The sequence below is a fragment of the Mus musculus genome, chromosome 11 (genome assembly GCF_000001635.26).
Source record: "Mus musculus strain C57BL/6J chromosome 11, GRCm38.p6 C57BL/6J".
Taxonomy (NCBI): Eukaryota; Metazoa; Chordata; class Mammalia; order Rodentia; family Muridae; genus Mus; species Mus musculus.
Genome location: NC_000077.6, coordinates 35851398 through 35866105, shown reverse-complemented (window position 1 = coordinate 35866105; position 14708 = coordinate 35851398). Strand labels below are relative to the sequence as shown.

At 48.9% G+C, this 14708-nt stretch overlaps 1 protein-coding gene across 2 annotated transcripts in view; it reads left to right on the top strand.

The window, feature by feature from the left end:
- Wwc1 (WW, C2 and coiled-coil domain containing 1) overlaps nucleotides 1–14708 on the top strand; it is a 142129-nt gene that overhangs the window by 114422 nt on the left and 12999 nt on the right. For both annotated transcript variants that reach the window (NM_170779.2, XM_030245754.1), the window contains exons 16-19: nucleotides 4157–4297; nucleotides 5919–6010; nucleotides 12629–12746; nucleotides 13748–13912. In NM_170779.2, the coding sequence (NP_740749.1) occupies nucleotides 4157–4297; nucleotides 5919–6010; nucleotides 12629–12746; nucleotides 13748–13912 (516 nt within the window). The remainder of the gene's footprint in view (nucleotides 1–4156; nucleotides 4298–5918; nucleotides 6011–12628; nucleotides 12747–13747; nucleotides 13913–14708) is intronic.

Genomic DNA, 14708 nt, shown 5'->3' with positions numbered 1-14708 from the left:
AGCCATGAGTCTGTGCTCATAGTCGGGGACTCCTGACTGTCCAGCCTCACCTCCATCTGCTTGTGATGGGGAATCCTTACTGCTGTGGAATTCTGAGCCTGCATCCTCAGATTTTTAGGGGCAAATCACCAGGCTAGCCCTACCAAGCCCTGCCACCTGAGAGTCTTCAATGCCTGGTGTCAGTTCCCAGATCTGGAATGCAGCTCTGGTTGTTCACCGTTCCATCTGAGCTTCTGTCTGATGAAGCATTAATGCACTGCTGCTCAGACTCAGTGCACAAGGGACAGCTGTGAGTCACCTGGTCAGAGTGCAAATGGAGATGCAGTAAATTTGAGAATCAGCATTTCTGACAAGTTCCCAGGGGGGTGGGATGCTACAGTCCCAGGTCGCATTTTGCATCACCAACAGACACGAGCGTCAGTCACTTTCCTGCTCAGCCCATGGCAGAAACCCTGCCTCTTCTGATGATGTTACCACGGACACAAAGGCAACAGTAAATGTGAGTTGGGTGACATTTTCTGACAGACACTAAATTAGGTCCCCGACAAGCACTCTCTCCGTTGTTTTCACTCATCTTAAAACAAGGTACCTTGTGCCAGTGGGAAACTGAGTCACAGAGAGGAAAGCTCCTGCTTTGGGTCACACTGTAACCCAGGAGCAGAGCTGCATTTGGACCCCTTGTCTGCAGGGCATACATTCGAGCCCTCCAGTGTCCTTTCTTTGCTAACTCGATGCTCCTTGGAGGCTACAAATGGTGACAAAGGGGTTTTTAGGGAACCCGGTGGACACTGAAAGAAAGCGCTTTCAGACCCAGACTCCTCTAGTGAAGCTTTCCTCAGCCCTGGGAATTCCAGAGTGAGAAGAGACTAAATCCTGTTTTTCTTCTCCTAAGTGGGTGCTTTTTATTCTTCCTTCCTAATTGAGATCTGGCCATTGCTGGTTGCCATAGCAACAGCCAAAGCGCTCATCTTACAGTGGCTTGTTGCTGTCCATGACCAATGGGAAACCTCCTCGCCTGCCTCTGTTGAGAATGTGAAGCACAGGTCTGGGTGGCTGGAAGAGAGGCAGTGAGGCATGAGGGGGAAAGAGCTCTTCTGCTCCCACTCACTCGGAGTCTCCCTGCCTTGCTGGGGCTGCGGAATCCCCAGTGTGTTTTAAGCTATTTAATCAGCCATACCATTAACAAGCAGTATCTGTGTGTTACCGTTGGGCCAAGAGCCCCTTCTTTAACCCTCGGTGCAGCCCCTGGAAGAAGTCTCCGACGATCTTCCTTTTAGAGAGTGAGCGAGGCCCCAGAAGACTAAGTTACCTGCCCAGTTCATCCAGTGAACTGACCAACGTGGATTTCAACTCGTTCACTTTCCTCTCGCGTTCCTGTTGAACTGCGTTACGTTTCAGGGCGACCAAAGGCTGTCACCTCCCCCGACCTCAGGGTTTAGGAGAACACTTGGTCTGTGTCCCTAAGATTGTCAGCAGCAGTTCTACCACATGTGTTAGTGGGGTGTCACACTACTCCCTCTTAGCCACTAAGGCCAGTGCCCCACAGCTCAAGCCCTGCTGGACAGACCCCACCATGGACTTTTACAATAGCTCCCTTGTTCTCTCTTGCTTGGTGTCAAAGCTCCAGCCCTGCCAATGTGAACCCCACCTCCACCTGTGCAACTGGACAGGAAATACACCTAAGCAGTGCTGTATGGCACCCTTTGAGAGAGACCACTCTTCACTGGTATCCCACAAACCGTGGTCACCCCTTCACTCTCACGCTCTGTCTCCTGGGACCGTGTGCTCACGCACCAGCATTGGTAGGCTATTCAATCAATCCTGTAGGTTGAATCCATGACTGGGTAAATGCCCTCAAAATGCTGCTAGTTTGAGGAGTGCTATTCACACCTGTGAGCCGGCACCAGCAGGCAGTGCATCTTGTCATTAATAATAATCGGATGGAAGTGTCATGCTTCCAAACTGTCCTCATGATCCCTCCCCAGCTTGTACCTCAAATGTGGCCTGTCATGTTCTGAACTGCAGCATCCAGTATGTTTGTGTGTCCCCAGGGGACTGTCATTCCCTTGGTGGTGAGAGGATGGGAATCGTGTTCTAGATGTCTCTCCTGCTGCAGGGAATGCTTGTTGAATGAATAAAGAAGTAATATACATATTCTTGTATATACTTAGTTTATTCTGGTGCCTGGAGCATCCCAGCCATTTGATTCCTGAATTGGCAGTATCCCACCCCCAGCCCTGCGTAGAGCAGCCATTGGTGAGGAAGCTGGTGTCAAAATAGTAAAGTGCCAGTCCCTGCTGCCTTCCTCTCCCCGCCCCACACTCTTCTCCCAGAAACTGCTTTAGTCATCCAGACTCAGCAGTCTGCACTCTTATCTCTCCTCCTGTTTCAGGTTGAATATCCCTGTCAGAAATACTTGACCAGAATTGGTTCAGATTTCGGGGGCCGGGGAGAGTTGTTGATTTGTTTGGGGTTTCTTAGTTTTGGTCTTATTTTGTCTTGCTGCCTTAGATATTTGCCTATATAGTGAGATATGTTGGAGCTGGAATTCAAGTCTAAATAGGAAATACATTTGTTTCAGATGTACCTTGTATCCCTAGCCTGAAGGTTAGAAGATAGAATATTTTAAGTAGCTTTGTGCATAAGAAAAAGATGTGGCTTGGCTTTTTTTACATTTGGCATCCTGATAACGCTCAAACAGTCTTGGGGTTGGGGAGCAGTTTAGATTCAGATTGGCATCAGAGATGCCCATCCTGTACAAGGAGAAAGCAGAAGACAGGCTCTCAGGTGGGCTTAAGAGCCCCGCCTCAGATGAGCCCTCTCCAGCTAGAGATCCCTATGCCAACTGATACACATGCCACCCATCGAACCAGCCACTGGTATGTGAAAACAAAGGGAAAAGTAGGTGAGTTGAACCCCAAATCTGTCCTGAGCTCTTTGGAAGAGGACTGGATGAAATACTTAAATTCCGCAGGAATGAGTAAGGTCAGCCAGCCTACAGGGCTTCCTGAGGAGGCTGGACCAGAGGCTGGACGCTGTGCTTGGACAGCTCCCATCTCAGTAAGGCTGGGTAGTCTCTTCTTCCTCTTTTTTAATTTAAAGAGTGCATTTGTACACCTCAAAGAGCTCCCACTCTTTTTCATCAACCCTGATCCTACCATGTATCTTAATATGGTTGTTAGCATTTGGATTTGTTTATTCCTTATCTCGCCGTTATTTCTTGTTGAACACATGATCATCTGACCCTCTATACCTCAGACATGGTGCAAGTGTGTGTGTGTGTGTGTGTGTGTGTGTGTGTGTGTGTGTATGTAGGTGGATATGTATTTTTGCCTCTATATGGGAACCATAATTCTAGCACAATCAGAAGGTGTAGCCAGGAGAATTTGTTCAAGGCCAGTCTGAACAATGTAAGCCAACATGACGGGTCCTGTTTATGGATCATTATGAACTGGTATTTATGGGATCGATGCCTATACACGTGATTCCCAAGCCACAGAGTAAATGCATCCCTATTTTTACTAGATATTGGCAAGTTCCTTCCATAAGGAGTGTAAAAGCAACCTCTCTTGTAATCGTTCGTTCAGGGGTGTGCTCCATGGGACTGTTAGCTGCTAGGAAGTATGACTGCGTAGGGACCTTCACTGTCCTAAGTACCCAACCCAGAGCCTAGCCCAGACTAGCACTGGAGGAGTATCAACAAGCAAAACTCAAATAACCCCGTTTTTAAAATGGGCCACATGTGAGCCTGGTAGCACACATCCATACTCCCAGCACTAGGGAGGCAGACAGAAGGTAAATGTCATCTTCAACCAAGTTTGAGGCCAGCCTTACTACATGAAGACCCGTGTCAGAAGACACTTAGATATGTGTATTCATAGACGCTGAACATGGTGGTATAATGGCTGTAAAATTAGCACTCGGGAGGCTGCATTCAGGATGTGAGTGGGTGATGTAGTGAATTCAAAGCCAGCCTGGGTTATATTGCAAATTTATCTTTAAAAGGGAAGGGGATGGGATGTATAAATAGGTGAGGTGACGTGCACCTAGTCCCAACTCCTTGAGTGGCTTAAGCTCACCAACCTGGGCAACATAGTGAGACCCCCATTAGGAAGTTCCTCCTCTATCTCACGGAGACCTTATTTGCCCCAAACAGGGAGGTGCCCAGATCAGCCTGGCCGAGGTCTGCCGGTCTGGGGAGAGGTCAACGCGCTGGTACAATCTCCTGAGCTACAAATACTTGAAGAAGCAGTGCAGGGAGCCCCAGCCAACAGAAGCTCCAGGGCCAGACCATGTGGTAAGTGCGCTAAGTGAACTGATTGCGGGCAACATTCTCACCCCCACCCCTGCTGCATCCCATGGACTGGAACCAAGCTTACAGTGTGGGAGGAGGGGAGCCCAGAGTAAGGGGAAACGGAAACAGGCGGGAAGAGAGGGCCAAGAATGGTCTTCCATAGAGGTCATGACCCAGCTCCCTAATAGCTTTCTTTCTATATTCTATCGTACCTTATATTATATATTATATTATAAAAAAATCCTTGAAGTATTTACAAAGTGGTGTAGAGAGGGTAATATAAGATATATGAGTGTTTCAGGAGATGGAGCCAACCGAACACACATGAGAACCTGAATCTAAGAAGTGCAGAAGGAAGGAGAAAGCTAGGGATAGAACATAGAACTTTCTTGAGAACCTGAATTAGGAAAAGTTGGCCCTTTGGGGCTAGATGACAGATGGGCGGGACATGTCACACCTCTCAGCCTCTGAGCTCCCCCCCCCCCCCACCTTTTTTCATGTCTAGTAAGGGGCTTGATAAGATTTTGGGGAAACTTTGAAGAAATGGATACAGTGAGCCCTTGTTGCAAGTTGTAAATGGCACCTGGCCCGTTTTGAGTCACTTGAAAAATGTTTTCTTTGCTTTGATTTGAAAGTATGCGCCTGTAATGAAAGAGGCAGAAACAGAAGGATCACTGGGAGTTTGAGGCCAGCCTGGTCTACAAAGCAAGTTCTAGGGCAATCAGGGCTACGCAAAGAGACCCCGTTTCTAAACCAAAACCAAAAGAGACAAGCATCCGATAAGCTGCCTGTAACTCATGGCTTCCTTCTGCAAACCATGGTGGCCGTGTGGTCCAGTAAGCTGCTCTGTATGAGCAAACCACCTATCTTGGTCCTTGGTTAATTTTGGATCTTTCTTCCCTTCCTGGAAAAACTTGTCAGTAGTTTCAGGCTGGGGTTGGGGGGGGGGGGGGGCCAAAGAGCTGAGGCTGATGGCAGATGCGATGGGAAAGCTGCACCTTCTGGCTTTGCTTGGATGTCAGCTGCTGTCTACTGAATGCTGTCTACCAGGCTCCCGGTCTGTGTAGATCATCACAATTTATCTTCACAATGACCTTTCCTAGTGCTGATTGGAAGAAATTGTGGGTCAGAGAGATTCAGTCATTCTCTTAGGTCACAGTCTTATAATGACCCCACTCAGTTCCTTCTGGACGTCCTCTATGTGTGCAGCCTCCACCCCTACCCCTACCCCCACCCACACCCCACACCCTTGCCATTGTGTCTCTGTTACCAGATACACAGTGCTTGCCTCTCCCTTGATCCGTATGTCCTTGATGTTTCGTGTGACATGAAGTCTCTGACTGACAACTCTCTGATCTCCTCCAGTCACATCTATAATGCTGTCCTCTCACTGTTAAACTAACTCTGCCAGGTAGGTCCACAGAGAGAGAGAGAGATGCTCTGCGGACTGCCTGATGAGACCAAAACAATACTTCCTGTGCTGAGTGACCAGAGGCCAGATGTTTGGCTGCACCAGCCTTTGGGATGCTCCCTGTGTTCTCTAGGAGGGTGACTTGGCTGGGATGCCTGGTAGGTATGGTAGCACCCAGGATCCCTGCCGACCTGGCGGACTCTGTCTCTGTAGGACGCTGTGTCTGCCTTGCTAGAACAGACAGCCGTGGAGCTAGAGAAGAGGCAGGAGGGAAGAAGCAGCTCCCAGACGCTGGAGGGCAGCTGGTAAGTGGCACATCCCCTGGGGCTAGACACAGAGGTCCCACATGTAGGTCATGGGCAGGTTCCCCTGAGAGCATCAAAGACCTGCGCTTGCAGTCGCTAGCTTAGCACAGTGGCACCTAAAACCCTTCCCCGGTTTGTGTTCCGTGAGTCCCCTGTGCCTTGCTCCCTCCTGATGTTTTTGTTTGTTTTGGTATGCCGACATTTATTTGTGCTTAAAGCCGACAAAAACAAAAAGCAAAAACAGTCACAGAGGCTCACATCTGCAATCCCAGCACTTGAGAGACGTATACAGAAAGATTGCTGTGAGTTCAAGGCCAATCTAGATGACACACAAAAAAGAAAAATGGGGGCTGGTGAGATGGCTCAGTGGGTAAGAGCACCCGACTGCTCTTTCGAAGGTCCAGAGTTCAAATCCCAGCAACCACATGGTGGCTCACAACCATCTGTAATAAGATCTGACTCCCTCTTCTGGAATGTCTGAAGACAGCTACAGTGTACTTACATATAATAAATAAATAAATCTTAAAAAAAAAAAGAAAAAAAAAGAAAAATGTAAGCTCTACTATAGATTTTAAATTTAAATCATTTGCCGTAAATTGTGCAGTAAGAATTGTACTTGCTTGCTAGGAATAGATGGAAGGAATAAGAGAAAAGGGAAGATTCTGGGTTGGGAATGAAGCTCACTGGCAGAATACTCCCCACACCTCTGTTCAATTCCCACCGCCAGAAGGAGAGGAAGAGGGGGAAGTTGTTGGAGTTTCTTTGTTACTTAAGAATAGGAGGAAATAATTTAATCTTCCAGTCCTCAATGATGCTGGGAACCCAGGCTTTGTCCTCCCCACCCCACCCCACAGCCACTGCCCATGCTTGCTGTCTTCACCATGAGACCTCATTATTGAAGCTGCTTTATAAGGACAAGATGACCGTTGTATGCCCTGCCATGAGGCAGTCATCCACCAGGAAAGATTAAAGATGGATATGCTTGTGTATCTCACAGCCCAGTTCTTCTGCAAGGCACATAGAGCACCTTCCACGTGTTTCTCCTTGGCTCCCCTTGTCCACTCCACTGTGAGGGAGATGGAGAAATGATCACTGTTGCTTAGATGTGAAAATCAAGTCTCTGCCACTGAAGCAAAGAGGCAGGAATGGATCGGAGGCAGAGGAGCTAGCTCCACCTCAGAGGGGAGCTGGAGAAAACCAACAGCTTCAAGGCTTGGCCCCTCCTTATATTTAAAAAGAAAAGCAGGGGTTGGGGGCGGGGGGCATCGAGCTTTGCTGAAGACCTACTCCATAGAGAAGACGGGCCCCACTGTGTGATACAGTGTTCCATACCATGAGGCTCAATGCTGCCGAACTCTTTCACAAGGACAGCAAGATGGCACCACACGCAGCAGCAGCCAAGACCTCTGCTAGGGTCTCAGTGCTGACTTTGTAAAGGGTTTTTTATTTGTCTGTTGTCATTTGAGACAGGGTCTCACTTTAAAGTCCCTGCTGTCCTGGAACTCACTATGTCTATATACCAAACTGGCCTTGAACTCCACCCCCCACCCACCCCAAACCCCGCCCTGAGAGCCACCTGCTTCAGCCTCCCCACTGCTGGAATTAAAGGCATGTGCCACCACATCCAGGTATACTTTTAAAAATCTACATGTAGTAGGGTGATAGTGACACACACCTTTAATTCCAGCACTTGGGAGGCAGAGGCAGGCGGATCTCTGAGTTTGAGGCCAGCTTGGTCTACACAGAGAAACCCTGTCTTGAACACCCCCACACACAAGTAATCGGCAAGTAATTATTGTACACATGCAGGAGACAGCTTCATAATTTAGTAGCTGCAGTATGTCATGGTCACTTTGTTCTTCCAGCTTTTATTCTGTTTTTGAGATAGCACCTGACTATGGAGCCCTGGTTAGCCTGGCAGTCACTCTGCAGACCAGATTTCTGGATAATCCTCTAACCCCTGCCTACACTATGCCCAGTTTCTTTTAATCATTCTTATACACAGCCAGACAGTGCAATTGCATGGCAGAACTTTCCTGTCTGAGTCACGTGGTGCTCACCATGTCACCTCTCTTCTCTTGCAACTACCATTCTCCCTCCTTATCTGTGAGGTCAACTTTTTTGATTCCATACATAAAAGATAGGGGCAGCGTTTGTCTTTCTGCACCTGGCTTCTTTCCCTTAGCCTAAGGTCCTCCAGGTCCTTATCTGTTGTCACCGGTCACGTGTCAGCTATCATGGCTGACTAGCGTTCAGTGTACACAGACCATGCTTGCTAGTGGATACCTTGGCTGCAATGAACAGGGGCTGAGCAGACGTTCTAGTGCAGTCAACACCTAGAAGACACACTCAGTACCTCTTTTCTGTGTTATCATTGTTGGAGTCCTGAATTCTGTAATTGATCTTGGAAGGAGCCTCCCCCTACAATCTTTAACTCCAGGGGCCACCGTATGTTTCCGGGACAGGACCAGATGGTAAATACCATCTGCTGTGGCTACACAGCTTCCGCTATGTCTCTCAAGTTACCTCTACCGTATGAAAGCAGCGTATGAAAGGACCATGAGTAACTAGCAGCCAAGCCTGTGTTCTATCAACAGTCCCATCTATGGATGCTGGAGCTGACATTTCTTAGTACTTGTTCATGCCTCAATAATCGTTGCCCTTTCTATTGAGGTGCTTTAAAAATGGGCTGGGGAGTGTGGGTGAGTTGATAGATACTTGCCTAGCATGCACAAAGTCCTGGGTTCAATTCCCCAGCACTCCATGAACTCGGTGCGATGCCACATAGCCTGTAATTCCAGTGCATGCGCTCTGGAGGTGAAGGAAGGGGGATCAAATTTCAAGGTTATCCTTGGCCACATAATGAGTTCAAGGCTAGCCTGGGATACTCTGAAACGCTGGCATCACCTAAAAATAACTATAAAAGCAATTCACAGCTTCAACTGCCCAGGAGAGAAAGCAGCAGGCTGGACTGGGCCCACTGGTGAGAGTTGCTGACATACACACTCTTTTGCCATCTCTCCCTGTGATGAAGAGCATACCAGGCCACTGGAATCTTGTATTCTTTTGTTTCTGGGTTGGTCACAGTGTCCCTCTCACTCTTTCTATCCCTGGCAACCCCTATGCTGACAGTCACCCAACCTAAGGTCTGATGCCAGAATCAGCCCAGGTCCCCTCTCCCCACACCCTGGCACAAGATCAGTGCTTTCTCCTGAATTCCAAGCTAATGCTGAGACTTTTCAAGCTGTCTCCTAGCAACCACCTTCTGTTCTTGCTCCCCTCGTGGCCCCCTCTCTCCCCACCCCCTGCCATTCACACTTCCCAGATGCCAGCTTACAAAGAGGGCCAGGCCTCCCAGAGCTTCTGTGGTGGGGTGGGTCCATCTGCAAGCTCCCTTTCCGGGGCCTGGAGGTGGCTTTTGATCCTGGGGCGATCATTGGCTTCGGTGCACCTGCTCCGCTCTGGAGTCCAGTGGAGGTCTCCCGAGATCACCCCTCGGCACTAGGGCACTTGCAGTATTAAGGCCCAGTGCATCTCTGCTACCCTCGCCCCCTCTCTTTTTAACCCCTTCATCGCAAGCCTTCAGAGGAGCATAGCTCTCCCTTGGCCTGTTCTGTGGCAGTGCTGGCCTCCAGCTCTCTGAGATCAGGTGTATATCGCCACAGACAAGTAGAAAACTGCATTTGTTTCTTTTAAACAGTCACAGGCAAAACAATACTTGTAGTATTAGAAACCGTAGAAGAGGCAGTGGGGTGGCTCAGTGTGAAAAGGCGCTTGCTGCCAAGCTTGGTGACCTGAGTTCAATCCCCAGAATCCACACGGTAGATAGAGCAAGAGAATCAATTCCTGGGAATTACCCTCTGTCTCCCACAAGTGTTCTGTAGCATGCCCAGACCCTCACTCACATACATGTGTACACACACACACGATAATTAACCAGAAAGAAATCACAGGAAAACATACATTGTCTCAAACCTTGGGAGAGTAAAGGCCCAGATGTGTGTCTGTCTGAGGCAGTGCTCACACGTGTCCCTGCTGTGTCCCTGAGCCCGAGCATGTCACCTCTTAATACATATGTCACATTCTCTGGTAGGAATTATTAGACAGGAACATGCACTTTCCAGCATTTAACTGAACTACTGTGCTAACCTAGACTATGTACATTTGGGGCTGGGGATCCAGCTCAGTAGCAGAGTGTTTGCCTAGTACAGAAGTCCAGGGTTCGACCTCCAGCACCGCCTGAATGAAGCCAGTGTTCCTGGCTTGACAGATAATGCCACTAACTTGCCTACGAATCGAGCATCGCTTGCTCACAATCTCACTGTACTTGGAGAAATGTCAGCTGGCGTTTTTCGTTTGTTGCTTGGTTTGCCACTGCAGTGGGTGAAAGATGCTGTGTGTGTTGTTTCTCTGCACTGTTGAGATTGAGCTCAGTCTTCCCCCCTCGCCCTCCCCCCCCCCCCCCCGCACTCCCCCCCCCCCATGTTCCTGGAACATTTCAATCAGATTCACAGTAAAATAGCAGAGACTAGCCTATCAGTCAAGTGTTCAGTTGGGCTAAGCCACCTAGCTGCTCCCTGTTAGCAGCCTGTGACACTGGGTGAGGCTGTCAGCTCATGTACCTGTGAGGTGACCACACTTCCCCCTCAGCACTGTTGACTTTCTCAAGCAGCCAGGAAGGGCTGGTGAGTGAGTGGCTCCTGCAGGCTGCTCTCGATGTTGGTTACCTTGTGGATCTGAGTGTCTAAGGCTATCGAGGCTACCGAGGAGACAGGAGAGCAAAGATCTCCTTGTCAGAAGTTCCCTCCTTAGTGGGGAGGAGTTTCCATCGAACAGAGGTTGACTGTCCCCACTGGGGAAGCCTCCGGGAGAGGCTGTGTTTCCCCACAGTGCACCTCACGGTAGACTGTGTGTCACATTCTGCTTTGGCTGGGATTCTAGTGGCTCAGTATGGTGATGCTGCTTCACACAGGCCAGGGCTTGGCAGCCATGGACATCTTTGAGAAGTCAAGATGTCAATTACCATCCAATATATGCAGCCTATTAGTCTCACAGTTCCTTCCAGCCCTGGAGACCAGGGGACCGGGGACAGGATATGTCACCAGAGTACAGGCTGTTCAGCAAATGATACTGAACACTTAGCTGTATGAATGAGAAATTTAATTTTTATTCTTATCTTACCTCAACCAAAGGTTAGTCCGGTTTGGGCCACAGAACTGAAGCGTCAGAACAGAAATGATAGGAGATTCTGTTGGCTGGGATAGAGCTCCGTGGTAGGAAGTTGGCCTCAGCGTGCCTAGGGTCCTGACCTCAATCCCAGGATAGCCATAAAGAAATAAGTAATCAGGTCAGGTGCACACCTCTGATCCCAGCAAAGGCCGGCAGATCTCTGAGTTCAAGGCCAGCCTGGACCACAGAGTAAGTCCAGAACAGAGAAACCCTGTCTTGGAAAATAAGGCAAAAGGAAACAAACAAAAGGTAGAACGAACCTTATCCACCTGATGGGTATCTTTATAAAAACACGCGAGGAGTCACCAGGCACTCATGATCACAGAAAATACCAAGTGAAGACAGTGGGAAGGAGCCTTCCTCTGCAAACCAAAGAAAGGGACCTCAGGAGAAGCCGTACAATCTGTGTAGCCTTGATCTTGGGTATCAGCCTCTGGAACTGTAGGCAACACAGCTCTCGGGTGTTTCACTGTGGCCACCTTAACCAACAATGCAATATCTAACAGAAATGACAACCTGGCTCCCTACCAAACACTTGTCTGCAGGTGTCCATAGAACTTTGGTCACGATATGTGAGAGATGGCCGCAGTGGTCACAGTATGTAAGAGATGGCCGCAGTGGTCACGGTATGTGAGAGATGGCCGCAGTGGTCACGGTATGTGAGAGATGGCCGCAGTGGTCACGGTATGTGAGAGATGGCCACAGTGGTCACGGTATGTGAGAGATGGCCTCAGTTTGGTATTCAGAGATTGATGAGGTGCTAAGCACCCCACATCCAGTGGAATATTATGCAGTAATAAAAAGGAAACGGGCTGCTGATGGTTGTAGGGCCTAGAGGAACTTCACAACACACTAGCAAAAGCCGAGGACACTTGAGCATGAGTTGTCTGAGTCTTCTTATAGGAAACTCAAGAAACATCTAATTCAATCTGTAATACCAGAAAGCCCACCGGGGGCCACCAGGGAACACAAGGGAGGCTAGGTGGCTAGGGTAGATAGAAGGGCACTTTTCTCATATGAAATGTTCCATATCTTAGCACCCCCTTCTGGCTTCTATGGGCACTTGCACTCAGATGCACGCATTCAGACAAGAATGCACACATACATGCACACACACACACACACACACACACACACATACACAAATTAATAATAGAATCGGTTTTTTTGTTTGGGCCCTAGAGATAGTACCTGGCACATCAGACATGCTAGGAAAATGCTTTGATACTAAGCTCCAGCCAGCCGCATATTGAAGGTTCTTTTGATAAATACCCTTAAATACCCTTACAATCATAAGTCTTAGAGACCCTGCCTGGATGCACTTCTGCGCAGGGAAATAGAGGCTAAATGGTGTCTGGGGAAAATAACCATAGCATTATGTCACCACAGGACGTACGAGGAAGAGGCCAGCGAGAATGAGGCAGTCGCTGAGGAGGAAGAGGAGGGAGAGGAAGATGTCTTCACTGAAAAGGTCTCTCCCGAGGCAGAGGAGTGCCCAGCATTAAAGGTAAAAAGAGGCAGTCAGAGAAGATGATCTTTCCTCTGTGTCTGGGCTGTCAGAAAAGGCTCTTGACCTCAGGGGACAGCTCTCCACGTGGGCACTGTGCTCAGAAGTGGCAGTCCCTGTGCCTGATTTGGAGACAGCGGTGCACTAGAAGGGGCTGATGCGCCCCTACCTTTCCTTCTGTCCTCTGTGGAGTCCCCGTTTCTCAGATCTCAAGCCTTGCAGTCTTAGTTCGGAGCCCAACTATGCCCCTAAGTAGACTTGGGTAGCTAGCTTCATTCCCATCCAGCCTCCATTTCATTATCTATAAAATGCACAGGGTAACACCAGCCTTGAGATCTCCTGGAGCCGAGATCTGTATTGTCAGTGCCCTCGGGAACAAAACAAGTACTTTTTCTGACTCCTCTACACTGGGATCTCCCACCAGAGGGCGCTATAATCACACTCAACATGTGCTGTTCCTGCTAAGTTTCTGGGCTGTGCTTGTGTCTATTGCCAGTAGCTGCTATATGTAGTCAATAGAGAACATGATGGTTGGTTGGTTGGTTGGTTGGTTGGTTGGCTGGTTGACTGGTTGGTTGGTGTTTGTTTGTTTGTTTGTTTGTTTTGACAGGATCTCACTGTGTAGCTCAGGCTGCCTTGAACTCAGTTTCCTGAGTGCTGGGATTATAAATTTGCGATACCATGCTTTATCATAGACCTATTGCCAAAAGGAGTTTTGCTAGTTGCCTCCTTAATTCCAGAAAAATATCAGAGTACTGGCTAGGAGCATTACTCTGGGGGCTAGGAGGTCTTGGATGTAGCTGGTACTTAAGTACGCACACTAGGACCTGAGTTCCGCTATGGTTTACAGGAGCTGCTGGGGCCAGCATTATGAGAGCCCAAGAAGTTCATCTATGACTATGGCCAAAAGCGAAATAATAGAAGTGGGAGTTGCCAAGTAGACCAAGAGAGGGCTCTGAGACTTGGGGGACAATTGGTGTAAAAACTGACTTCTTCCATAGGTGGACAGAGAGACCAATACTGACAGCGTGGCCCCATCCCCCACAGTGGTGCGCCCTAAGGACCGGAGGGTGGGTGCCCCGTCGACAGGGCCATTTCTTCGAGGGAATACCATCATCCGCTCCAAGACCTTCTCGCCTGGACCCCAGAGCCAGTATGTGTGTCGGGTAAGCAAGCAGCGGCGCCTTCCCCACCCCTCAGAGGAGCCAGGGGTCTACTCCAACTCTGGATACAAGTAGGGGTTACTCTCACAGTGTGGTGTCTTACTCTCACAGTGTGTCTTACTCTCACAGTGTGTCTTACTCCCACAGTGTGTCTTACTCTGTGTCTTACTCTCACTGTGTGTCTTACTCTGTGTCTTACTCTCACTGTGTGTCTTGGGCATCTCTGGTAAGTAGACTCTGTGGACTTCAGCTTCCTTCATGTGGAATACACAGGCCCATTCCTTGGGCCTCAGTCGATTAATATAAGAAAATCAGCTGGCATGTGGTTTAGTGGGTAAGAGCACTTGCCGTGCAGTCATGAGAACCTGAGTTCGAATCCCCTGGCACCTGTGTAAAAGCCAGACATAGCCACATGTGCCTTTAACTTCAGCACCGGGCACAGAAACCCTCACTATCAACCAACCTAGCCAAGGTTGCAGGCTTTGGGGTCATTAAAAGACCTTGTCTCATGGGGAGTAAAGCACAGAGGTGGTAGAGGACCACACCCTGTATGATCCTCCAGTATATGTATGTGTACACACATACACTCCACAGACAGAAGATCAACTTTCTAAAGAAAGACACATAGGCCTTGAAACAATATCATTACAGCCAAGAGGAAGTGGCAGCTTCACTTGCGATTTAAAAATTTAAAGGTACAAAGACACAAAACCTGAGAGTAGCCCTGCATAGCTGTGATCCCAGCTGTTGGGTGCCTAAGACTGGAGGATCTGGAGTTTGAGAGTACAAGGTCAGCCTG